Here is a 26,409-nt window from a genome sequence, read left to right on the forward strand (position 1 = left end):
ACTTTAGCCACATTCAGCTGGGCCACAAAATCTTTCTGAAATGTAGATGTAGGGTGTTGAGGTTTTTTTGTTTTAAGCTCAGTTCAGTCAAGATCATACAACAGAACTATTCCTATCTGCAAATAGTAGAAGCTTGCAGGCCAGCTGCTGCTGAAAAGGTTGACTGATAGCTAAGTCTTTCCTTTAAGATCATGTATCAATGCAAGTGATGTTTTTCTTTAGTGGATTTACTAAATATGGTTTAAAACTCATTGTTAGACTCAAATTAAAAAAAAACCCACAAAACATTTCAAGCAGAGCTGCCCCCCCAACACACACTTAGACAAACATTTCTTCCATTTTACCTGTGAGTTTTTAAAACCCATCTCTTAATTTAGAAGAATAAAACCTGTAACAATCGCAGAGACAAAACCTAAAGAAGCACAATTGTTTCCGGTGTAAAAAGCTGCAGCAAAAGGATACATTCTGCCATGGTCTTGATAGTCTGATCTTTCACGGTGGCTGAACTAGGGTAGCAAGTGTGAAATTCTTTACGCAGATCATAAAAGGAATAGAAGCAGTCTGACAGCAGGAAGTTCTACATGGAAGGCAAAAAGTTTGTTTTGTACACACCATTCCTTTAAATTCCAATTAATATTTTTGGACTGAATGAGGCAGTCTCAAAAATCACATAGTTGCCTGTCATCAGCTTGTCTATCATAGACCAGTTTAGCTCCTTTGTAACACAGTTCAAATTCCATAGCCTTACAGAATTAGATCTCTAGATGAGCAAACCCTAATAGCTTCTGAGAGGCAGACCTGTGCAAAACAGCTAGAGAAGACAGCTGAGGAATTAAAAAAAAAAAAAATCTAGGTTTTGTTGGTTTATAACTACTCCCATTTAGGATACTGTATTTTCTCTTTTGTGGCTACACAATAGCGTACCAAAAACCAATAGCGCACCTTCTCGTGGAGGGTATCCCTGCCCATGGCAGGGGGGTTGGAACTAGATGATCTTTAAGGTCCCTTCTAACCCAAACCATTCTATGATAACATGATAATGAAGTTTAAATAAATATTTTTACAGTGTACAAAATATCTTCCAGCAACTTAAAGACATTTATACATTACTTTTGTGTATTGGATAAGAATTTCAATTATATAACATTATTAAACAAATGTTTAAGCAGCCATTCACTCAGACATTAGCTTATTTTTTCAAGGAATAAAACAAACAATTCTGGTCTAATTCACTATTATTTCTCTCCCCTACTGTGTTACTATATAAAAGTTTGACTTTGGTCTAACCAAACAGCACCTACCTTTGTAAATAAAGAATTAAGAAAAGTCACAAGCTTCTTAGAATGTTAGGAATAGTAAGAGCTCAGGTCTGAGGCTTACTAACATTTAATGTGGAGGGAGAAACAAACTTTCACAAATAAAAAAGTATTGAAGGGAAAAAGAAAAAAACGAGACAGAAATGCAGTAATAAGAGACTCAACACTTGATCAGATCCATTCCTTGATCTGGTATGGACAATTATTTCTTCCACAACATTACAGTGTTTGTTTCATTTTAGTCCATTTGTCTCACATTTGTTTTGAGAGGGAAGTACAAAGAATTACCCACAATACATATTGCAGGATGGCATGAAGAAAAAAAAAGTACTATCCATCTTTGAATGTTAAATATCATTCCTGTTTCCTTACTTGCCTCATCCCTACATAAACATGCGCTTTTCATAAAAAGTCACAGTTATGTTTTAATATAACGCAAATGCCAAACGAATATTTGTAGAAACTCAGCATGAGCCAATACCCTTATATAGAGAAAAAAAAATACAACTGATCAGCCAACTCCTTCCAAGTGAGCAGCTCCCATTCCTGTGGGGTTCCTGCAGACCCTGCCAAGCAGGCTAACTCAAGAGCCACCACCCTGCACAAAGGCAAGATTCTTCTCCCTGTGCAAGACAGCCTGCTCTAAGCTCTTGCAGGGACTTGGAGTGGAAACTGCTGCTTCATGTGGGAGCAGCAAATAAGCTGTAGCACTATTTCCCCCTGAACAAATGCAGATGGGGAACCACTGCCATTCTCCAGGGCAAGTCACTGCCTGCGTGTTTACTCTCTACAGGACATTGACACATGGCTCCTACCAATTTCAGATCTTGGTAGAAACCCACGGCTCTGCACAGAACCTGTGGTTTAACTCAAGCCTAAACAAAGCAATAGCTCTCCATCACCTCTGCTGAGGTTAGACTTGTACCTTTGCTTCCAGTTCTTCAGACACTGAATTCAAAGTACTTTTATTGTTCCTGTCTCTATCCTGTCTTTCCTAATTTTCTTCTTCATTATGCTCATCTGGGAGTCCTCAAGTACTGTAGTTGACTTCCAAGAGCAAGTGCCAAGAACCACTTCTCTGCTACACAGGGTTGAGACAGGGAGGGGATCATCTTAAATATTCGTGCAACACTCCAGTTCCCAAGGTTGAATTGTGTTGCTCATCTCAAACTCACATAAGCTATTTTCTTTGATGTCCTTAAAACACAGTACTGCCCTTCTGCATCAGTTCTGATCTCATACCTTCTTAGATGTTTCTGGGTGGAGGACTTGTCGAATGAGTAACTGGCCATCACTGCAGAGTGTGTAGGAGCTCCTTCCAAGTACTTTCAAATCACTGGATACCAGCTGACTAAACTGAAAAATAAAGCGATAAACTCCATAAAAACGAGCAATTACCATTATTACAACACTTTTTAAAAAAGAAGATAAAATAATTCAGGAATTTGTAATAGCTTTTGAAAAATCATGATGGTAAACAGGCATGGGCTCCTGATAAAGGTGGGCAAAGAAACTGTATGCATTTGTGGAACAGAAAATAAGAACACCTGCAATATGGTAAAAAGAACGCTTAGGACAATATGACAGAATTATGAGTTCATATGAAATGTCATGGTATTATAATGGTAATGTTCAAAATCTGAACTAACTATAATAAAGCCATGAAATATTTGAAAGAAAAAAAAAACCTTTCAAGGTCAATCACAACACTGATTTTGCAATAGTCTTTCTTTACCTATGGCATCTTTGACTTCAGTTCTGTCCTTAATATTTATTTTTGTTATTTGAATTTCAAGAAGAAGAAAGCTACCCATCAGGATTTACTAATGTTTCAAAAAGTTATACGCTAAGAAAAGCCAACAAATTGTGGTCTAATACCTTCAAAAGTGAAATTATAATTAATTTGGATCCAAGCCAATGAAAATTCTTGGTAGAGATACAATGTTGCAAACACTAGATAAAACAAAATTATTCCCTACCTGTAGAATGGATAACCCCCAATGGGTTAATTCTCAAGAAGAAAGGGCTCTGTCTTGTTTAATGTTATTTTCCGTGCGTATAGAACAGTTTCTAGCCTTTTATTAGTCCGTATCAGTGTTAAGTTCCTTGCTCATAATGGTCAACTAACACATTATAGTACCTATGTGTATCAAATCAGTAAATAGTAGCTTGTTAGCTAACTTCCAAGGGGACAAATATAATTATTCTAAGCTTTCCTCTTGATGCTACTCCCTCCCAGGAAAGCATCACATTGCAAACAAAGCGATAATTAACATCATGATGCAGTAGCCACCCACTGCTCTCCAAAACAACCACGCCCAAAAGCAAATTACAAGTTGACTTGAAACTCAGACAATATCTTTATGCTGCCTTTTAACCTGTGTACGGGGCGGGGGGGGGGGGGGTAGGGGGGTGGAAAAGAGGCTTGGTTTGTTTTACCATCAACACATGCGACACTTTACATAGTTACAGTCTCTGCTCAGGACAGAGGATTCCCTAACATCTGATCCAACAGCTACATGGTATTCACTGTGTGAACAAATGTTGCAGCATCTGTGTCCCACGGGTAAGACTCCACAAGGGAGAAATCAGGTATTGACCACGATTTAGTAGGAGCAGAGGCATGATTACCCAGGCTTTATTTCAAAATAACTCATCAAATCCAGTTCAGTCCGTTTTCTAGGCTCGGACAGCTAACCAGCGTTCCACTACCATTTTGAGTTCAAAAATGCCATAGTAGTAGCTGCTGCATATCACGACAGAGAACTGAGGGGCAGAGCTGAGTAAGGAGAGGCACTTATATCAGCATCTTGTGCAAGTTGCTTGCTTTGCAGACATATATACAGATATAGATTACAAATATGTCTATAAAATGAAGGGGGTTTTTTATGTCAAACAGAAGATATTTGAAACTTTAAGAAGGGCGAAATACCCCAAAAAACATCCCTTTACGATGCAATTCTTCGTACACTACCAAAACACACAAACCCAACAAAAACTACCAACACTACACACGCACACACAAAATAAAATCTAATAACCCAAACTCCTGCAGATTCAGAAAGCCAGTTTCCTTCTGATTGCTAGTTCAAGTTGTGTTCCTACCACAAGTTGAAGTTCTTGAAGAACCTGAGGCTGTAAAGCAAGTCATTGTTTAAGGATGATTTAAAGCCAGAAAATTGAGATCTGAGAGCGCTCAAAATACCTCAGCTGATGTGTAAACACCAGAAAAAGAAGAAAATTCCAGAGGACTCAAAAGCAACCACTTCAGAAATGCAGTTCTGGGGACTGCCACAGTCATAGGCCAGCAACAAATACTCTCACCACAATAACAGACACGAGGAGAATTGGCTTCTTTCTAAATGCAGCACCTTAGTACTTTCTGGTTTAACTTCTGGGCACAATAAAGAGCAAATATTTGTAAAAAGGGATTGGAAATGGTGATAGGAATTAGCCTCCAGAAGGTGTACAGGGATTCTTGCCAAAAGGAAGCAGAGTCTTACTGATGAACAGTAATAAAACACTCCCCAAACCTTCACCTTTGTACCCTATGCTTCTGAAGATGCACAAGAGCCCATATAAAGAGGGCAATTAGGGAGCTATTTTGATCAGATCCAACACAAACAATTTGAAGGAAGCAACAAATATATGCAGCCTCCTGCTTTACAAATAAAACATAAGAACTGTAGTTCAAAAAGTCTTCACCAAGTTGGAAAACAAGAGGAGAAAAACGTTTGGACAAGGGAGGAAACGCTCAGGCCAATGTAAGTCAAGTTGGTAAAAATCAAGACTGTTGCACTGAAATATTCACTTTTTTTTTTCAGATGGTGTTTCCCACACAACATATAGCTGAAAAGACAGATACACAACACAGCTATTTTCAGAAGCCCCTGGTGAGAAGACATCAAGAAGAGTGAAATATTGCATAAGGACACCAATAAGCCCAATGCTCCTAGTATACTAAGGTTAAAAAGGCACAAGAGGCAGCATTTGCTTTTATTTTTAACTGAGCCTAAGTATTTGTACTGTGTATTTATTAAATGTCAGTGATAACATTCAGCATTGCAAACTCCTTTCCAATAGGACAACTGACATGTCGAAAAAACGCTCTACTGTCTTACTGAGGCTAGCAGCTTAAAGTGCCTCAGATAAAACACCACAAGGTTGGCAGACCTTGCTGCGTGCTATTTAGAAACTTCTATTTTAAAAACAGTCTTTTTCAAACTTTGGGGTGTACTGCTCCAGAAGAGGGCAAAAGGAGTGTGGGAAGAGTAGTCAGGAGACATAAGCAATCCTTCCTATCCAAAACAGCTTAGCTATCGCGTGGGTTAACTGAGAAGAATGGGGTAGCAGAGCGTTAATGGGAAGATTCTGCTAGGAGAAGAGCATGGGGCAAAATAGCGAATGTAACATTGCCACAGAGGAACGACAGATAGTTGAGATTAGCCTGAACTGGCTTCCTTCATCTGCACGAGATGGCTCCAAATTCTGGACAGGTTAAGTATGAAAAGCCTATTTGTGCCCCGCTCTCCTTACTATAGGTTACAAGTTTACACTGGACCTTACAGTCTTTCAGACAATAGATACAGCCTATCACGTGTATCAAAAGGAGTTAAAGCAACCATGGCAGATGTGTTTATAAAGCCACGCTGAAATATAAGTTAAGCAATTCAGTGTTCCTGTGGAAAAGCCATCTTCAACCTCCTTTTTTGCAGTATGAATTTCAGGCAACATCTCAAAAAACAACCTCCAACCGACATACACCCAAATGCAGCAAGCTAAGGACAAGTTAAGGCCAGTGCCAGATCTACATTACATTTTCTGTCTCATGTTGAACAACCTGTCCACAACTCTGTCATTTCGTAAATTCCATCCACATCTCCTTCACTCCACTAATAAAAACCATCTCAGCTATTTACCTCCTGTCATTCATTTTCACGCTGCCCTCCACAGCACTCCTCCACTCCAGCATGCAAAGCTGCCCCACCTTAAGACTTCCTCCACCAAGCTCACACACCCTGTGTCTCCTACTCATTTCTTAGCAACAGAGTTATAGAGTGTTAATTACCACTGTTTGCATCTTGCAACCAGCCCTCATTTTGACTGCAAGAACCACAGTGTATTGGCATCACCCTCCACCCTTTATTGCTTATTCCACCAGATCAGTCTCTCTAGTAGAGCTCTGATGAATCATTCCATATTTAAAGGAATATGCTCAATAACTCAATACTGAGATTAAAAACGGAACAGAGAGAGAAGAGGAAGAATTAGACAAGCTGCTCTGTACATTTACCTCTACGAAACCTGAACATTCTTAGGGAAAAGGTGGTGAGAGGGAAGGACAGGGTTTGAGCAGCAGGCTGAAAAACTGGCTAAACAGGATTTTGGTCATGTAGCTGAGAGTACAAAGAGAGTGAAGAGACATGTTTTGCCAGCAGCAAAGCTGGATGAAAGCCAGCACAAGCTGCTGTGTTTTCTGCAAATGAATCCCAAGTGGCTGAAATGACACAGCCCCCTTCGTGTTGCCTTAACTATAACTGAAGAAAGCTGTGGATCTTAAAGAAACAAGAAGATTCCTCATTAAGCTCTTTCTATAGCTATGATGCATGAAGCACTACAATAAACCTCTGGCTATTTGGATATTCCCATTTCCTTAACTAAAAATAGCTTTCATCCTTGAGAAAGGCCACTGCATCTGCACTGTATTTGTGCCTGGCATGGTAATGAAATACTGAGATAATTCAGTTGCAGAATGCATCCATGCCATCAACTGAACCTTTTCTAAAACATCAAGATACTCTGGGGCATTCTCTCTTTAATTCACCTCTGAGAAATAACAGAAAATTTGGCTACTTCCTACTCATCAGGCCTCCAGCAGCTCCTAGTGCATCTTCAAAACAGAATCCTTTCCTTTACCAATGCACAAAGTTTCTGTTTTGCTTCTTTCAGCCCTACTGACCCACCACAGCTAATGGCACCAGGCAAGACACAAAATTATTCACAAAGCTTCAGAATTAAAGACATCCTTTCAATTTAACCCGGTCTGGAATGTTATGCTAAAGCATAACGTAAAAAAAAAAAAAAAAAACCACCAACCCCCCCCCCCCAAAAAAAAACCACCAGAAAGAAGCTGAGCTTGTAGTCCATGCTTAACCTAGACATGCATCTATTCCTAAGTAGAAAGATGAGTTACTAGATTTATCAATATTCTTTGCACAAAGGATGGCCCTTACAGTAGGGGGATCTGCTTTCAATCAGTGGTATCAACAGGCATGTTACGAAATTGCCCAGACATAACAGTTTGGTGATTACACAGGAATACATCATCAAGTTTTCTGCCAAATTAGCATATCAAAAAGAGCTCATTTTGACTTCTATGTCATCTTTAGACTGAGGTGGTAAGACAAATCACACCTGGTCCAGCCACAAATTAAGATGCAAGACAGACAGATGGTACTCAATTTGGGATAAAGCTTGTCAAAAGAATTCGAACAGGCTTAGCATTCTAGATCAGCCTTTTGCAAAAAAGGCCAAACTTATTCAGGAGTGACATCTTTTGGTCATTAAAAGGAAAACTTTCAGGAAAAGTTATTTTGGATCACATAGGCTCATATATTCCAATATATTCCCTTGAGCTTAAAGAACTCATATTACTAATATGTAACTGTCCTACAGAAAGTGAAAATATACTCCACAAATCTGTAAAATACACTGTTTGAGAAGAAAAAAAGTTTTATCTGAGGCATATGTGAACTGCTTATGTCTCTTTTGCTCAAACCTGTAAAACTTTAAGAAACCAAGAATAAATTTCCACTCTGACCAGTACACATCTCCATGTGAAGCAGAAGCTAGCGATCTCTGTTACGTAGGTAAAATAATTTGCAAAAGAGATGTAAGAGACTTCCTCCACTAATGAATTATTAGAAGAAAAGATGAAGGGCAGCATAGAAACTGTTACAGGCAGGCAGCTTTAATATACAGATATATGTATCTCTGTGTACACATGCCTATGTTTATGTATAGAATTATATATACACACAAATTACAATATCTCATCAGATCAGCTGAGCTTTCATGTTTGCATGTCTAACAATTCAGACTTTCTAAATTTCTAAACTTATTTCTAAGTTTCAATTCACTATTTCTCCGCATTTTCTTTAAGTCCTGAGATTTATTGTTTTATTAGTGTAATGAAGTTTGAGAACTACAGCTTGTAGTCTATAAAACAATTATCAAATAGAATTTACCAAAACAAATCAATAATTCTATAAGATCTATGCAGACTCGCACATGTATAGCGGTGTTTTATGTTGTAGAAACAACTTACGTAGCAACCACATAAAGCACTTTTTTTCAGTCCAGAAATATCAGAGTTCATTCCCATGCATACTCTCACACTTGATATGTGAATTGTCACTTGAAAAAGGGACGTTAAGCATTTCTAATTGCAGGTCTCCTAGCAATGGGACCACATACTTCACATATTAACATCATATATACTACCATTTTGCAACGAACATCACGTGTGCTCTGACTAAAGCCATATTGTTCATAACCATGTATGACATCCAGTCTCACTTGTGTTGAAAAAAAAATCATCACTACTTATCAGACATTACTGTAATTCGCTACATTAGAGCTTTAGACTGTCTTTTAGGCCTTCGGTGTGGGTCATTCTTTGCTTGTAGCATAGAGCATACAACAATGATCTGTCTTCTTTCAGGTAAGAGAAGAAAGGAAGACAAGTGACAATCTCCAAAAAAGGTCTCTCTGAAGATTCTCTATTCCAAGTTCTGCTTCAACAGGCAAAGATATTGCAGTTCTTGCCTCAAAGCCTGATTTTACAGAAAGTCCTCTACAATTTATTGCCAGAGAACACCCAAACCCAATTCTGTAGTTGCAGGTGCAGTTCCTGAAAGGAGATCTCCAGTGGTGGAACACTGAAACAGTCTGCCCAGAGAAGCTGCAGAGTCTCTATCCATGGAGATATTCAGACCCAAGTGGACATGGTCCTTGGCAGCTGCTCTAGCTGACCCTGCTTTCAGAGGTTGGACTAGATGACATCTATAGGTCCCTTCCAGCCTCAGCTATTGTTTGACTCTCTCTTTGGACTCTCTCTGTTTTGCCTATTCTGTAGCTACACTAAAGATCATTACATCAATGCCACCCTAGTGTATCCATGTGGGTGTGTGTTTGGGGAAGGACATGTTGTCTTGGGGAGGGGAAGGGGAGGAAATCAAGATGCAAAATGCAGCCAAATTTGATTAACAGAACTTTTCTGCCACCAAAACACAAGCAAGATTGGAACAGCACTGAAAAACATCCAGCAACCCTGAAGTCTCCCTTAAGACTTAAAGGCTCTAATACAGCATAAGAAATCCCAAGACTATCAAGCCATGGGTCTGGTATACAAAGCTTGAACACACACACATCCCACACACACACACCATGACATGTCAACTTTGGGAAATATTTTCACTTGGACTTTTTATGCCTCAGCCTCTAGACCCGTGAGGGTTTCACACTTATTTACAATACTCTCCACGGGCAGTTTTCTGCTCCTTCACTCTTCAAACCCTAGTGATAATGTCAGTCTTATCCATGCACTGGAGGAATTTAAAGCATGTCAATACTACTGGGAGGTGCACAGACTGCGTTTCAGCAGTATTTACAAGTATGATAACCCTTTATTGTGCTAGGTAACTTTTTAAACAGAGAATCCTATAGTAAGCCCTTGCCTTTGTTCATCTGTTAACTGCTATTCCACATGGCTGATAATGGATACACGGTGACCTTGTACTGAAATTGCTGTATGGAAAAAAAGAAAAAAGTGTAAGCCACAGTGCAGCCACAAGCTGCAGCCAACTTTTTTTTCCCCTTCTAGCAAAACAGGAAAAATTACTGTATTAAAATACTATTCAAACACAGACATGAACAAGAAATTGCCTCTTGGTTTTATTTCTTTGCAGCCCAGGTACACTCATTAGAAATGTTCAAAACCAATATTGCCAGTTTGATTTCTCCTATTAAGAGGAAAGCAATTTTTTGCTCTACTGAACACTAATGCCCGAGACTATTCAGCAACTGAAGACTAGCCTGGACAAAAGCATGGTTTTCATTTCCAGCATGCCACATAACTGTGCTCAATACAACCAGTAAAGTTACATATCATCTTATGTCTCTTGAGGTACTATAAACTATATAACTGAATGAGTAATCAGTCACAATGGCCACCATAAAACTACTTGAGATATGTACATATTACCCAAAACCATAGTTTCCATCCAACTTTGGAATTTGCAAGTGTAAGAGCAGGTTTGCTGCCCTCAGTCTCAAAGAGATGCAGGATGTGGCACTGAGCTTCAAGCACTGTAGACTTTGCATTCTTTCCCGAATAGAGGTCCAACAGCAGCAAACCAGGTACCACACATCCTGCTGCTGTTCCAAAACAGTTTCATCTACACTGGGTGTCTATATAGACATAAACTTGTATTGTTGCCTTTCTCGTAGAAAGAAACTAATTCTTTCCACCCACAGCATCAGATAAGAAAGTTAACAGGGTTAAGGTCTCAACTATCCTGTACTTGGTTCTGCCAGGAAATTCCAAACATCACAATGTTCAAGAGAAGAACTAGTTAAAAATATAGAATTATATTTTTAAAGCTATTTAAGATATCCACTTTTATCTTTTACTTTGTTGGGAAGCTAAAGTACCAGGAGGTAATACCACCCTGTCCTCCTCCTCACTGTCATCACCACAGGATGCTCAAGTCGGGAAGGCACACAGCCTACATATACCTCTTATAACGACTGCAAGAATTCAAGGGAGAAAAATGGAAGGTACTCTTCAAGTTTATCATTCAACAAAATATAGAAAAGTACTTGAAAATTCATCATACTCCTTCAGAATTATGTAGAGGGACCACAAACTTTAAGCTTAGGAGAGGGTAGCCTACAGCTAATTTTCTGCATAAAAATAGGTTTGGTTAGCAGGTAGAATATGAAATACAGAAACAGAGCAACAGTTGTCATGCTTTGTCTGTCCAGTGACAGTTTGCAGAGGATAGAAAACAGACCATTGTGACTCAGGACTGTGGTAAACTGTCTTAAGGGTGAAGCTTCCACATTATTTCTTTCTTTGGCTCATTTTAATTGGGCCTGGGTCTTTGTGCTACAAACTAAAAAACAGCTAACTAAAAGTTTTAATTCTTCTTTGGAAAGAATGCAAAAATCTAACCTTCTGCCAAGACAAAGATCTGTCCAAGCCATGCCACTTGAGCATTTTATGACCATTTTTGATTAATTATTTCTTAGATGGAAGTTTGCAAAACCAGATTATTTGCATGCTTTCCAGCTATGGTATCTACAGCATCTAATTCAAGTAATGCATTAAGCATAAAAGGCAAGACCACGGTTCAGGCCATCTAAATGTCACAGCAATCAGGTCACAGCTTTTATCTTCAAAAGCACAATCTGTTTTAATAAGAGAGTGTTGAAATATGCAGAGTACTCCACAAATAAGCTACTTGAAGTTAGCTTTGTGTAAGATAAAGCACCCTAGTCCAGCAACAGAAGAATTTAAGTTTCTGAACTTACTTTACTACTATATTATCTGTCAGGAAACTGCTAAATAAGGAAACACGAGTTAAAATAAGTTTTCACCTTTAAATTAAGCTCTATGAAATAGGCCAACAGCTATCAAAACCAACAAAATAATGCAAAAAAGATGCATATCTCACAGAACACCTTAGCATTTGTTAGCATAGGTTACTCATGAGTCTGTCTTTAAGCAAAAGGAAACTCTGAATATTAGTAATGCAAAAAAATCCATACTCCGTCAACCTTTTACCTACATTTCAAGCAGGATTGCAATGGTGCCTCACACTCCTCACAGGCTGCTTGCTATCAGCTTGACTCACAGAGTAAGTCATTACAGCCTGAAAGACAAGGCTGAACATACTTTCCAAACTCTAGGTTTTAATTAATGCCGTGACTGCAATATTTCCTAAAGTCTTGATTTAAGCAGAAGCGCACTCTCTCAGTGTTCTGTACCTCCCCCACTCCAACTTACCTCTGTTTCAAGGACAAACTTTCATTAGCAATGTGATCTTTAGCACTGGCTCTATTGACTGTAATGCATGGTACTGCTCTATTTACTCAACACTACCTCATTGTTTGTAGTGGAAGCTTAACCAGTTGTAGGAGAATAGCCAATACCTGTAAAATTAAAGCATTTTTTTCCATTGGGTTGTTTTTCAGGTTGTTTTTGTAGTAATATCCAGAGAAAGTAAAAAGGAGAGGAGATATAAAAAGAAAGAAGACACATCTATTATCCACAATTCAGTTTCCTTTGAGATTCTCTCATATTCCTGCCTCTCCTTTAAACTTAGACTGTAAGAATATCATAGGCATGGACTTTCCTGAATAACAGCCTTGAGATCCATGAAGTATCTTTGCTTATATAAGAATCCAAGTGATTCTTCCTCAAACCCTTACAAGCATCAGCAAAAGAGTCAAACTTTTATAAACTGGCTCTACTCGGCTTCAGAAACAGGGAGTTTTCCCTCTCTTGTTCAACATGCTTTCACAAAAACAAAGTGGAAGTAGATCCCTAAATCAGCTTGCCTTTAATCTCTGAAATTTTAAACTCACAGATTAGGGCAGGAACCCCATGCAGCAGGAATTGATTATGTTTGATAAGAGGAAAAATGGGAGTAAGAAATTGTCTCTAATGTTTTAGCAGTTCATAACTGAGCAAGATCAGAATTCACACATGGCCTTCCAAGGGATTCAGACCCGCCCAATACAGAACAAGGACATTAACGGTGACGTTATTTAGATGTTGCTTCCTCTTATAGAGCTACATCCTCTCTTTCAATTAGCTTCTTGTTTCCAAAGTGAGTTCATTATGACTGAAAAGACTTGATATGAGTTATCCGGAATGCGAAGCAAGTCACACAGCTTCTTGCTATCAATACTCAGCATTTGAGGTTTATAGGAAGATGGGGTTGATCTATATTTTCTTTTGTTTCTTTAAGCATACCACAAGAACAGCAGTTTTCTTCTCCTGCACTTCTTATTTACATGATGCCATTTCACATGCTTTACAATAAGCAAAAGTTCATCTTGTAACAGGTTAGTTCTGCTATAAGAAATAACATTGGCTTATACACTCGAGTAATCAATGAGGCAAACGCTAAAACTCTGTCATAGTCACATTCTTGTGACTGCTATGTATTTTCCAGTTCTCAACCTCATGCATCCCCATCCAATCCAATAGTTATTTGATTCAAGGTTTGATGTGTTATCTCTCTTCAGCTGTAGAGGACTCCTAAATTAGCTTTCAGGTACACAGCTACAATAAGGTCTACTTAGAAAGCAAAACCTCCACCATGGTTTTTGCACTTTTATTTTCCAAGTTGCATACTATAGCTCTACTTTAGTCTTAGTGTAATTCACTACAACAGAAATACTTATCAGGAAAGTAATTCTGTATTAATTTCTGTAAAGACATTTAATTTCACACCCTGCCAACGTCCACACAGTTCATTATAATGTCAAAGCACATGCTTAAATTTCTCTAGAATGAGAGCCAGAGAATGGAAACACCACTGATAAAGTTTTATAAAGTTTTGATTTCAATTCAGTAAGAACGATAACACAATTCAGAGATTGCCCTAAAGCTCTAGTAATAGAACTTTTTCTTTTAAGCTAACAGGTGTCCAAAACCACCATAGGAGCCAAGTTTCTGTGAAAGAGAACACAACTGTTTCTTAGTCTTAAAATTAAGTTTCTTTCCAATATTTTAGTGCCAACACAATATCCATTTCTCAACACTTTTTGCCCCTCTCTGCCCACTACAGCTGTGCAAAGAAAGGTAGCAGGAAGCAAGAAAAACTAAAATATTTTAAAATGAAGCTTGGGAGAAGTAGCAGGGCTGGGGTTTTTTTGTTGTTGTTGTTTTGTCACTCATCACAAGTGGTGAGCATTTAAATTTCAATTCACAATATTTTTTGCAGAATATTTATCTCATAACACACATCTACCTTCACAGCATGTGGATTTAATGAATAAGAGACAAATTACTAAAGTAGCTGTTTAAAACAAAGCAAGAAAAGAAGCTATTGTATAGAAGTGTACTGGAATATGTTGTAAACAGTTTAAAGAACATTAACACAGATTTATCAGAGCAAAGCACTAAAAAATGGTTTGTAGAGCAACCATCACTTCTGATTCAGTACCTTCTTAGGACACACACATGACGTGACCCTTCAGAGTATCAATATTTTTCCTCCTTTCTTGAAATAAAGTTATAGCTAACAGAAACTGATCATGAAGGAAAACAACACAACATATCTCTGCAGTTTTTATGCAAAGCAGCAACTATTATGAAGAAAAACAACCTTTTCCAGAGCAGACAGGAGATGGCAAAGACATGAATGTGAGGAAGAGGGAGAATTCCTATTTATGTTTCTAATTAAGAGACATAAAAGTTCCAATTTTAACCATGGAAATTATAAAATAAATCAGGGCTGACAATGTGTTGCTAAAAAAAAAAATATAATCTCCAATCAGCATTTTTTGTTTTGGCCACAACACTGCTTCGCTAGCAATATCAATTCCAGCATCTATGCGTCACTCAAACCTAACTGTTCAGCAAAGAAGTGCTGCAACATGTTGACAGAGATGTTGCCCTCGTTTGGCAGCACTTAGCTACCCAAGGCCTTCTGCATATAACTTAAGGGCGTTTCTTTTAAAAAGGAAAAAAATTTCCAAGCAAACCAACACACAGACACAAGAACTGTGCCACCCTTTCAAAAGCTGTGACAAGAACCAGATAAAATGCTATCAGAGGAAGGGGGAAGCAGTGGAGGTTTGCAGACAATCCAGAGTATCCACACAAAGTTTTCTAAGCTGCTTCCATGTTAACATCTAAGAACTGGCAGAAGCACTGCATGTATACTTCTTGTCAAAATGGTAGAATACAAACCCCTTATTCCTCATTTATTATTCCTCAGCCACTTTTGAAAACCCTGACAATAGTTCATTAACACATTTCCAGTGACTTTTTCAGTAGCTACTTACAGCAAGTTAGAGGAAAGAAGTTCAAAGTCTTTGAGGATCCAGAAATCTTTGTATTAAAAGGCTTCTACCCTGTGTTTTACTGTCTTCCAATGACTTTTTAAAAAGCTGCAAATACAATTTCAAGAGAAATTCAAGTATTCGGATATAATATCATAGCTGCAAGAACATCTAAAGGTGCTAGCAACAGAGTTTTCAAACACTGCACAACATCACACTGTGTGAAGACAGGCGTTTCAAGCTATTCTAGACAGGTCATAATAAAGTTTATTTTTCTATATATGCTAATCCACACAGACTTGGTAAGAGATTTAATGTTACTGTTTAGCTTCAGAACAAGCAACGGCATCCACGATCACAAAAAGCCTACTCAGGCTCATCCTCCAACCACTGGGTCACATTATTCACTTCTAATAAATTTTGGCACTTCTAATTTTAAGAGAAGAAGATAGCCCACCTAGCCAAGACTACCACAATGTTATGCTTGCAAAGAAAAGAATATGCACCTTTAGACAAATTCCTTTATCTAATTCTCTGCTCATTCTGAAGTGAAATGCACCTAAATATAGGAAAAAAAGCAGGGTTTAAGGGAATACTCAAGGAATTCAGATGAAAGTATTGCAGCCTTCAGAAAAGCTAAGGTTATTGCTTTTCCACAAACCCCAACAGAACATAAATGCTGCCAATATAAATGCATTCACATGATCTACATATGTGTATTCATGTATACATATTACATAACAGAGGAACTGTTTCTATTAACTCTTCTCTGTTTTTTGAAAGAACAGATCTGAGTGTTTCAACAATAATGTAGTGGGAGCTGGGTAGCACAGAGGATTTGTAAAGGGAAAAATAGTTTACCTGTACCATCAACAGAATTACAACTAGGGTTCTGAAACAAGAGTTAGCCATCCATTTTCATTGCTAACAAAAAAAAGTCCATGCTGTAACAGCCTGCAGACACCGGAAGCATTAGCACATCCTTACTTCCCCACAATAAAGACTGTTGGAATATTGGCAATATTCCAATATTAGTTATCAAACATAATTTAACCAACGCTCATCTAAGTTTATCAATAGAAATAGGGAGCTATTAGATGCTAATATATAGCAAGAACCTCGCATAGGACTACACATACATAGCACACTCAGCCCTCCTGTAAGAGCAGTTTATCACTTACCTGCCCTGACAACCTGAAGGCCACTTTGTGTCTGTCAGGAAATCCTCATCACTCACTGCTGATACCAAACCAAGGCCACGGTTTCACAATACAACTGCTTAGTGGCCAACCTGTCTTAAAATGTTTCTCTCCTTCCACCTCACACCTCGGTGCTATGGCTGCCCTCAGAAACACTATTAACCTGGCACACTGTACATCAGGCAGAACCACTCCAAATGTTTTTAACTCAGAATGGTGCCCTGCTCCAGTTTAATATGCAGCCCAAAAACTTTTGTATTGGCAAAATGCACGTGAGGGAAGTCCATGTAGCAGCACCTACCTAAGTGAAAGGTGCCACTAAAAAGTTTTCATACAACTGCAGCTTGAGAACGTGATGCGGGGGCAGAAATACCTTAAGCTGGTATCACCATCAAACATGTTGGATCATGAAAATACAACCAAAGGGTGTAGTTTCACGGGATGTGAGCTTGGACAGCAAAGCAGCTTAGAAGTTCCCACCCTACCTGCTCATTTCAGTGATCCTGTTTACAGCACAGCTTCACAAGGAGTTTTACTGACACAACAAAAAGACGGCAAAGTATGGTGCAGGGGCAAGAAAGAAGCTGGCTTCACTGCTGAAGCCAGATCTTGTGAAACTAACCCTAAGTATTTGTTGTAGAGAGAACAGCCTGCTCAGTACCACTTGCCAAAGGTTTGCCAACAGCTGCTCCAAAACTTTAGAACTCAGACCCAGCAAATATTCCAAAATACAGACTCTGTTAGGAGTTTTATTGAGGTTATAATCACCAAATAATCTGAAGCTGGAATACCAACCATGAGGAAAAAAAAAGAAAAAAGAGAAAAATCACCCCGCCTTTTCAGGCTTTTTTCTGCAATGCAAAGGCTCAGAGGTGTTATTAAAAAATATTCAAAAAATCATTTCTCCAAAATGAAGCTGGCAAGTGAGCCAAAAAACCTTTCTGCTAGCACTTTGTGAAGAGGCTGCAGAACAAGTTTCTCTTAAAAAAAAAAAAAGTTCTAACCGGTTTATCAGGTTAGAGGAATTCACTGGTTCTTCCACCTCTCCCCCCATCCCACTTGTTTCCAAATGCTCATCTAACCAGCTCGTTTCTTGCTGAATTTGTTGATATGTGAGAAAATAAATTGCACCTGCAGCTCAGTTGGGTGATCAACAGGCATCCAAACATGATTTAGAGAACTGGTAATTTGCTATCACCTGATGAAGTGGCAACCCCTCAGTATTTTCAATTTGTGCATAGTTTAGGAGACTGTGGAGGGGAAAGGCATAGCTTTGTCTTTCTATGTTTAAGAATATTAATTGAGTCTATCACTAATGTATTGGATTCAATGTACAATGTGATGAGAAATCAGCAAGACTAGGACAGTCTTTCAAACATTTTTTTAATACTTAAATGTAAATCCATAGATGGAATCTGGATGCTTTCGATCGGTCCAAAAGCAGACCCAGCTCTCACGAGAACCTCTCCCTTTTTATGTATTGTTCAAAGTAAGATGGTAATTACAGCTAAATATTGCAGACAGCTCTCCAAAATTATTAGCTCTTCTTAGACTTATCCTTTGTCAGGGAGACATGCAAATATTGCCTTGCAAAAGGAAAGTAACATGTCTTAAGGCAAGTCATGCTGATTCAGCCAGGTTTTCTGTATGGGAAGGATTAAGAAATCCACAACACTTTCAACTCAGTATTCGATCTTTAATTTAGAACCCCCATGGCTAAAATCAGAGAAGCACATGAAGATGTCAGCTTTTTGATGACAGAGTAGTGGGTCTGAGAGAAAGGCAAAGTTCATTTTGTCCTTGCTCTTTAAAAGCAAGCTTCCATTTCTGCAAGGTTTCAGAGATCAATCTGAAAATAATTTTCTCCCTTAAAAGCTTGGAAACCGGGAGACCATAAAGGTTCCGCAGTTATTTAGAAAAATATAAATAATATGCTAAATAAGCCAGTCCTGTGATTTGAGGATCTGAACAATGAAACCTAGCAAGAAAGTCCCAGTAATGCAGGAAGAAACATAGGATGCTATCCCCTTTAGTAAGTAGTGTAGGTAATGCATGTTTAGAGGCCTACATCATAGGCTCAAGACAGTTCCAAACACACACTTGAACAAGAGATCTCCTACCTACTTTGTTAAAAAAAATTCCCACATTTTTCTACTTGGTAGCATTCTGCGACTACACCACCACATCTCAGTCAGCAGCTATAAATCCACCATTAGTGGTCCAACAACAAAGATAAGTTATTCATGCCATTTTGAACCAAACAGGTCAAGCAGACTGCTTCCAAAGGGCACAGATTTTATGTCTTCAGGTAACTATTTCCTCAATATTTGTATATTACGAGGATCTCCCCTCCCCACCCAAAACATAGCTATCAAAACATTGCACATCACCTATCAGAAAATATAGCTGGATCCCATAAATGTACTAGCATCTGTGGAATCAAATGCTTGTTACTCTGGACAAGTACAGTATTTAAAAACTTGCAGCAAAACCTATAGAACATACACTGCCACAAACAGCTCAGTTATTTGGGGGCACTGTACTTCAGAACCTCACTTTGTAAAATTACACAGCAAAAAATATATCGGTGAGGAACCCTATTTTAGAATATTTCTTAAGACAAGCCCAAGTAGTAAGTCGTGGGAGATGTAACACTGTGAAGTAAAATTGGAATGATGCGTCATGTTGGAGTGCCCTGTCACAAGCAGAATAAAGACTTAACCACAGATTACATGCTTTTGGTAGACCCTATCATCGCTAGAAAGTGAATTAAATAGTAATAGAAGGAGGCTTTCTGTGGTCAGTGGAAAAACTCCAGACCCACAGCAGCTGATCTACTGTTTACCAGTTATAAATCACAGAATCAGAATCACAGAATGGTTGAGGTTGAGAGAGACCTCTGAAGCACGGGTAGAAGTTACAATGGATTTGTGCTTAGTGAGTCTCACTTCCTTCTACATGTAGAGACTGGGAACCCAAGGCAAAAGCCAGAAGCAGGCGCTGAAACTTTCATTTACATGATTGAGATGTGTGCTAGAGTGAACAATTTTCAGCTGCATCATCAAATTTTCTACCACAATCCAAGCAGGGTGTGGAAAGCTAATTTCACATACTCTATAACATTATCTCAAATCAAGGTACAAGTCTACTTCCTTTTCCTCCTCCTTTTCAAATAACCACTTCACCCACCTGTGCTTTTGCTAATCAAAACACTTAACTGAAGGGGTGGGGGTGGGGGGTGAGAAAAAAAAAATCTGTGTTGACAAATACCTGACTCATCCTTAAAATACATGATACAATTAAAATATTTAACGGACTTATCTTCAAAAATATTAAAGAATGTGGAATTTTGCTTTTTGTCACTATTGCAAGTGGGAGGAGGAATTAATTCTCTCCTAATTCCCATGGAGTCAGGACACATGGAGAGGAAGGGAGAAGAGCTTAGGTAAAGTGTGTTCCAGAAGACCTATGACGGAACTGGCCAAATCACAACCGGTATACAACAATTAACAGCAAAATCATAATTTAGTTGCATAGATATGCCAAACAAAAAGGTAAAAAAAAAAATGTTTTTCAAGAGTCTCTACCCACCTACACACAAGGGTAGTATTTCCTTTTATTTGCTAAAGCAGACCCACCTACAGTGCAATTTACAGCAATAAGATACAATCTCTCATAAAGTATTGAGTATAATTAAAGTGTGTCTGTTATAAAGGTAAACAGAGTGTACTAGGCTAAGCTGTTCCAGATGTCTTTAGTGCAATATCTGGGACAAGATCAAACCTGCAGCTGCACATTTTCTCAGGGGTTATTCTGAAGCTTTAAAAAAAAAATATCCCCTCTTGGTCTTGGACTCTTACTCTACTTGCACTAGTTTTGCTAATGCCATCTGCAGCTAATGTTGACAGATTTTAAGACACATAAAAGTTACACATTTCTGTTTTCAAAGACACTCACTCCAGAGCAAAGCATTAACTATTCGGTATCAAAGAGGGTTAGGACCTAGTCTGCCAAGTTATCTGTGTCACCAGAAGTTACAGCAACATGAACCTGTTCTACTGCCTAAGCAAGTTTCTTGCTGAAACACACCTACAAATGATTCAGACAAGGTGTGGAAAGCCAGTTTTATATGTTACACAAAAATGCACTATTGTATTTTTCCATTCAAGCACATTTCGTATATGGAAAAGACAGTGAAAACAAGCAAACTTTCAGGAACTACTCGCATTAAATTTTTTTAGGTAACTTAGGGCCTCTTCAAGCACAAGGATCATACAAATTTACAGATTTACTGTCTTAGTCTGATATTAAATGAGCCAAAGAGCAAATTACAGAAATCATAGGGGGGAAAAAAAGCCAATCAACTTTATAGTCCACTAATTAAGCTCATCTGGAAAAGACTGATACAGAACAAACACAGCTGATGTTTTACAAATGTACAGTTTTAAAGATTTCACCTAACTTTGAGAATAACAAATAAGAAAAGGTCAAGTTTTTTAATACACATTATAGCAGTGAACCTGTAGATTAAAACATACCACCTGAATTTTAAAAGTTTGATTAGCACTGCTAAATTCAGTAGTGCTCTTATTGGCCTACTCTTTTAAGGCTTGAGTAAGAGCAATTTGGAGTAAAAGTAGACCCATCAAAATAATCAGAAGCCAGATCTTCCAAGGACTACAGCATCAGCTCAAACACTCTGCCATTGTACATAACTGTTTCAGAATTAAGGGGTTCCCATTTCAAGTATTTCAGATCTCTTTTGCAGGAGCTTTAAAATAAGCACAAAAACTTGCCAGTGATTTCAAAGTGAAAGGCAAAATTAAAGTCTATTTCTTTCATCAAATCAATTGAATCTTGTCCCCAGGCTTCACCCTGAATAGCCCCTGCTCCCAAGAGCAGCACCTCACCTGTTGAAGAACCCGATCCAGTGGCTCAGCTTTGCCCAATCCCTCTGGTGTTAAGCCACTCACTTCGCGACACTGGTCACTCAAGTCCAAATTGTCTGCTTTCACCAGGGATTTGTGTAGTGTACCTACCTAAAAACATTTAAGAAATTATGGGCAAAAGTGAGAAACAATCGAATTAGCTCTTTTTACCAATGCGTTCAGACGCAGAAAAATCAGAAAGGTGCAGTATCATGTTCCCGATAACAATCGCAGTGAGAAAAAGCATTTGTCGATTTCACAAATCGAAACCTTTCCCCTCGGTTTCTTTCCCTCCCACCCAGGAGAGCCATGCTCTCTGCTTCGGTGTATCGGGGCCACTTTTCATGTGATGCCTTTTGCAGTTAGCATCGATTTTTGCGGGAGTTGTTAAGTGCAAAGGGAAGATCATGTAATGTTAAGGTAGTTTCATGAAGCTATTCATGAAATTAATAGTCACATTTGTTTTATCAAAGCCCTTCATCACCAGGGGTTACGCTAGGGCTTTCAGAGAAAAAAAATATTAGAGCATATTTTCAGATTAGCCTAAAAATTAAAGGAAGTCAATATTCTCTTAAAGGTTATCCAAACTTTGGTTAAAAAAAAAAAAAAAAAAGTCTCCCGCAGCAGGCCGCAAAGGGTCCAACGGTTACCCTGAGACAGCTCCCATGAAAGCAAGCACGTTTGCAGCCTACTGAGGGCAGCTTTTTGTTTTAAAGCTTCAAAAGTCCGTAGACATCTTCGAATTTGAAGCTAGAGATATTTTAAGGGGGACGGGCCGGGGGGCGGTTGGTTAGATGCGGCCAAACTTTCTTTAAAAGTTATTTCTTCCCTTAAAATAGAACAAAAAGGACCTTCTGGAGTGCCTAACCCGAGGAGTGAATGACCCTCGGGCACGGGGGCCCGCTCCCTCCCCTCCCCTCGGTGCATTTGTGAAATGAACAAACGGCTCCGGGGAGGCGGCGAGCGGCCGGGCGAGCCTGCTCGCCCTGCGCCCGGGGAACGCGCCCTCGGACCGGGTGTCGAAGCCATACCTTCTTGCTGTGTAGATCCACAACTTGCCACACCAAGAGAATTAGTTCCCTCTCATCCGAACCCAGTTTAGCCCCATATGCACCAGCTGTTGCCCCAAACAACACCACCAAAGAGTCACTGTGCGAAGCCGTCATGACCACAGGGGGAAACAACTACAATCAAAAGCAGAGGTCAAAAAAAAAGAGAGGAAGGAAAAAAAAAAAAAAGACAAAAAAGAAAGACACACAAACAAACAAAAAAAAAAAATCCCACAAAGCTCACCCCCTACCTCCAAGTGATCAAAGGGGAGAGGAGCGAACGAGGAGTCACAATATCAAGAGGAGAGAAAGAGCTATTTAGGAGGTAGGGTGTTTGAGACAAAAAAAATGGAGAAAGCTTGCATCTCTACCTGTTCCCGGTGATCTCCTTCTTCCCGGGGCTGATTGGGAGGCGAAATTAGCAAGCTGTGGGTTTCTTTCCCTCTGACATCATGGCAGAAGCCCAGCCTGGGCTTGGGCTTTTTTTTTTTTTTTTTTTTCGCTTTTTTTTTTTTCCTTCCCCCTTCCCCTTCCCCTCTCCTGAGTTACCTGCCCTTGGTGCAGCTCATGTGACTCTAGTCAATCTCCCAGAGGGACAAGGCCATTGGGCCTTTGGAAAAGGTGTAGGAGGGACGGAGGGAGAATCAACGCCTGGCTGATCTGGCCTGATTGGTTTTTGAGGGAGATCAGAGGAAAACTCCCTTTCTCTCTCATTAATTCTGCCTGCAGGAAGTGCCTCTACCTGCTTTCAGTTTTGCGGGATCCCGTCCGGCGCTGGGCGCGGACAATGCGCGCTCCAGCTGCGCGCCCGCGGAGACACGCGGCCGCCCGCGGGAGATCCAGGGGTTTATTTGGGGGGTCTGTGCACTCAGACCGGGTCCCGTCCACCCTCTTTTTTTTTTTTTCCCCCTGGAAATCTGAAGAATATAACGTACAGTTACTAAAGTACAATCCCTGACTTAGCTTTGGAATGCACAAAAGTCTTCGCTTGCTTCGAATTGTCTCTTCTGCACGTTGCTGTGGATGTATCAAGCTGATACAATGTCAATGTTAATGTCTAATAAAAGCGTAGTATACCAGAGAAATTTTGAAGAGATATTGCAGGCAGAAAGTACTTTGCATTTTAGGCCCTACTCTGCATATGGTTTGCAAAGGTGGATCCTAGTGGAATAATTTTTTGTTTTGATAAAAGGTATATCTAGGATGTTTTGCAAAATAGAGATATAAAGCCCTGTATTTGCTACCCTATAACTGCTCAAAAAAGCACTATCTCCTGGGCAGTTTTTTTCTACACCTCTTTTCTGTTTCACAGGTGAGACTCTACAATGGGAAAATACCATATAGTTTAGCGACTATAAAAACACTCCTCTAAGAGTTTCTTCTCAATGGGAGCAGCACTAATATTTGTAACATCGGGGGCTGAGATAATTTTTGGAGACATTGTCAATCTCAAGTTTATTTTAAAGCAGAAATAAAAATCAAAAAGCCTCTAAACTGTTTTGACCATATTATTATTTTTCCTGTTGCCACCACTGATGAGTTACTAATGATTTTTAAAGGCCAAATGCTGCAAGTTAGTCATAATTTTTCTTTTAATAAAATCTTCAGTTTGTACTTCAATATTGGTGTGTTGAAATACAGTTTTCACTGAATGAAAAATGGTCCTGCTATTTAGCTACTGATGTCTATCACAGGACAATGCAGAGCTAGACATTTAACTGTGAATATCTGATGGGTTTAAATATTAACATCACCTTTTCTCTTCTTTTAACATGCTAATTTTATAATTGGTTAATTATAGCAGTTATTATGGACCTCCTTTGGCAAACATCGACTCACATGCTAACACCATCACCAATACTATTTCCATTTATTTCAGTGAAAGTAAGCTATGGTTCAAGAATGCTGTATCACGTGAATTATCTTAGAATCCCTGTATTGCAAGTGTTTACCTGGCAGAAGCCATGCAGAGAACTTCACGGGGCACAGGTGTATGTCACTGAACATTATAAGAAAGTTGTTGAATGCCCCTCAGCTGTTGTCTCTGCTGCTCACGTGCAGCTGCCTGAAAAGCAGTCCTGAAGATAGATCACTGTTACAGAAAGGGCAAATTCTCAAACACTCAGAGATGAAAACTTTAATCTGTAACACACACACACACACATATATTTATATATTCAGAATGTTTTCAGCAGTGTATTTTCTGGCATTGCTGAATTTACACAACAGCTGTATTTCCCTCTGTCAATACATGTCTAGAAGTCCTTGGTGTAATAAAAACCCATTCAAATTCTTTTTGGTTAGTTATATCCTTTGGATATAGTGGTAATGAAGCAGCGTAACAGCTTGGTTATCATGTATGGGATGATTCTTATCCTGTAAGTCCGTAATAAGAACCATAAAAATACATTGACTTAAGTGTGAGAACTGTTCCTCTGATCCCAACCTATTCTTCCCCTGCCAAATACACATACATCATGAGGATGTTTGGGGGGAGGTATTGTCTCTACACATAAATGCAAACACAGATTTTAACTGTAGCTATGTTCGCAGAAAAAATGTACCAGTCTGCTACAATTCAGCTGCCTTCATGAGGGTGCCATTTCATAGGTCTTCATGGAAAATGAGATTATAATTAGCAGATCATACACATGATATATCCTTGCTCACAGGCTTCACCGAGTTGGCACAACGAATGCCAATACCTATGTAATTGTGTTTTAGGATTGGGATTTCAGACATTTTCAAGTATCAGATTATGCCATTGTTTTCCCATTCACCTTCTATCCACAACCCTCCATCTCTCTGCATGCAACCCTTAATTATACTAGTCTGCAATGCTATTGATCTAAAAAATTTAAAGGAATGACATCGCATGTCTCCACAGAGCAGAAACAGGATCCACTTCCTGAAACAACACATGGGACAAGCCCTTGTACACTGAGCATTAGCAAAGTTAATTTGTAACCAAGATCCTGCTGAAATAGTTATTGCTTACCTTTAGCTTCAATCCAGGCAGGCATATTTAGGTTCTTGTTTGTAGGCTACGTGTAAGGATAATGTCTCATAAATGTAACTGGGTGGAGAATAAAAGTTTTAAAGATGGACATTCATTGTTATGCAAGTTCAGTACTGTGGTTATTTTGTTTGTTTCTTCTTTAACCAAACCAACCAAAAGGGAAAATAGAACGGGTTTACAGTTAGATCACATGAGAACACTGTGTGCTTGCAATGGACAAATCTGTAGTGACAATTTCATTCGCACTATACACATTATCCAGTTTCATGAATCAAGATGAAGACAATAAAAATAGAAAACCCCACCCCACCCGTTACCTTTACTACATTATTATTAAAAAGCCCCGTGGACTGAATATCCTGATCACTGAAGTTCTTTTGTTATAGCCTAATAAAAGGAGTACGAAACTTGGAGACATGAGATCTGGAATAATATCCCGGCCACATTCAGATCTACAGCAATACTTCAATTACCTTTCAGAGAAGCTGAAAGTCAATTTTCTGTTCCAAATTTGTATGATATTGAAAAGTTATTTGTCTTCCTTATGGATACTTTACTCATCAGTTAAAAGGAAGACGATGATGATATTTAACCTTGTAAAATGGTTTTAAATGCCCTGAGAAAAGTGAACTAACTTTGAAGTTGGGTCTGACTTCAAAATTGGCCATGCTAGTGGGTCAGGCAGGTTGGACCAAATGACCTCCAGAGGTCTCTTCTAGCCAAAATTATTCTCTGGTTCTGAGAAAAAAAGATGCTAAATTAAATAAGCATGGAGCCTTGGTGTTTATCTGCACAATAGGGATAGTAGTAAATTCT

The 26,409-nt window shown here is 38.9% G+C and overlaps 1 protein-coding gene across 1 annotated transcript in view; it reads right to left on the minus strand.

Annotated features, from left to right (window-relative positions):
* Positions 1 to 26,409, minus strand: part of ESRP2 (epithelial splicing regulatory protein 2) — a 107,525-nt gene that overhangs the window by 22,567 nt on the left and 58,549 nt on the right. The window contains exons 10-16 of the mRNA XM_075765842.1: positions 25,573 to 25,650; positions 24,527 to 24,652; positions 22,946 to 23,631; positions 22,557 to 22,709; positions 21,508 to 21,636; positions 2,559 to 2,672; positions 463 to 577 (exon numbers count right to left, since the gene is read on the minus strand). Coding sequence (XP_075621957.1) covers positions 463 to 577; positions 2,559 to 2,672; positions 21,508 to 21,636; positions 22,557 to 22,691 — 493 coding nt within the window. The 5' untranslated portion in view covers positions 22,692 to 22,709; positions 22,946 to 23,631; positions 24,527 to 24,652; positions 25,573 to 25,650. The remainder of the gene's footprint in view (positions 1 to 462; positions 578 to 2,558; positions 2,673 to 21,507; positions 21,637 to 22,556; positions 22,710 to 22,945; positions 23,632 to 24,526; positions 24,653 to 25,572; positions 25,651 to 26,409) is intronic.

Source organism: Balearica regulorum, chromosome 13 (genome assembly GCF_011004875.1).
Source record: "Balearica regulorum gibbericeps isolate bBalReg1 chromosome 13, bBalReg1.pri, whole genome shotgun sequence".
In the NCBI taxonomy this organism is placed as follows: Eukaryota; Metazoa; Chordata; class Aves; order Gruiformes; family Gruidae; genus Balearica; species Balearica regulorum.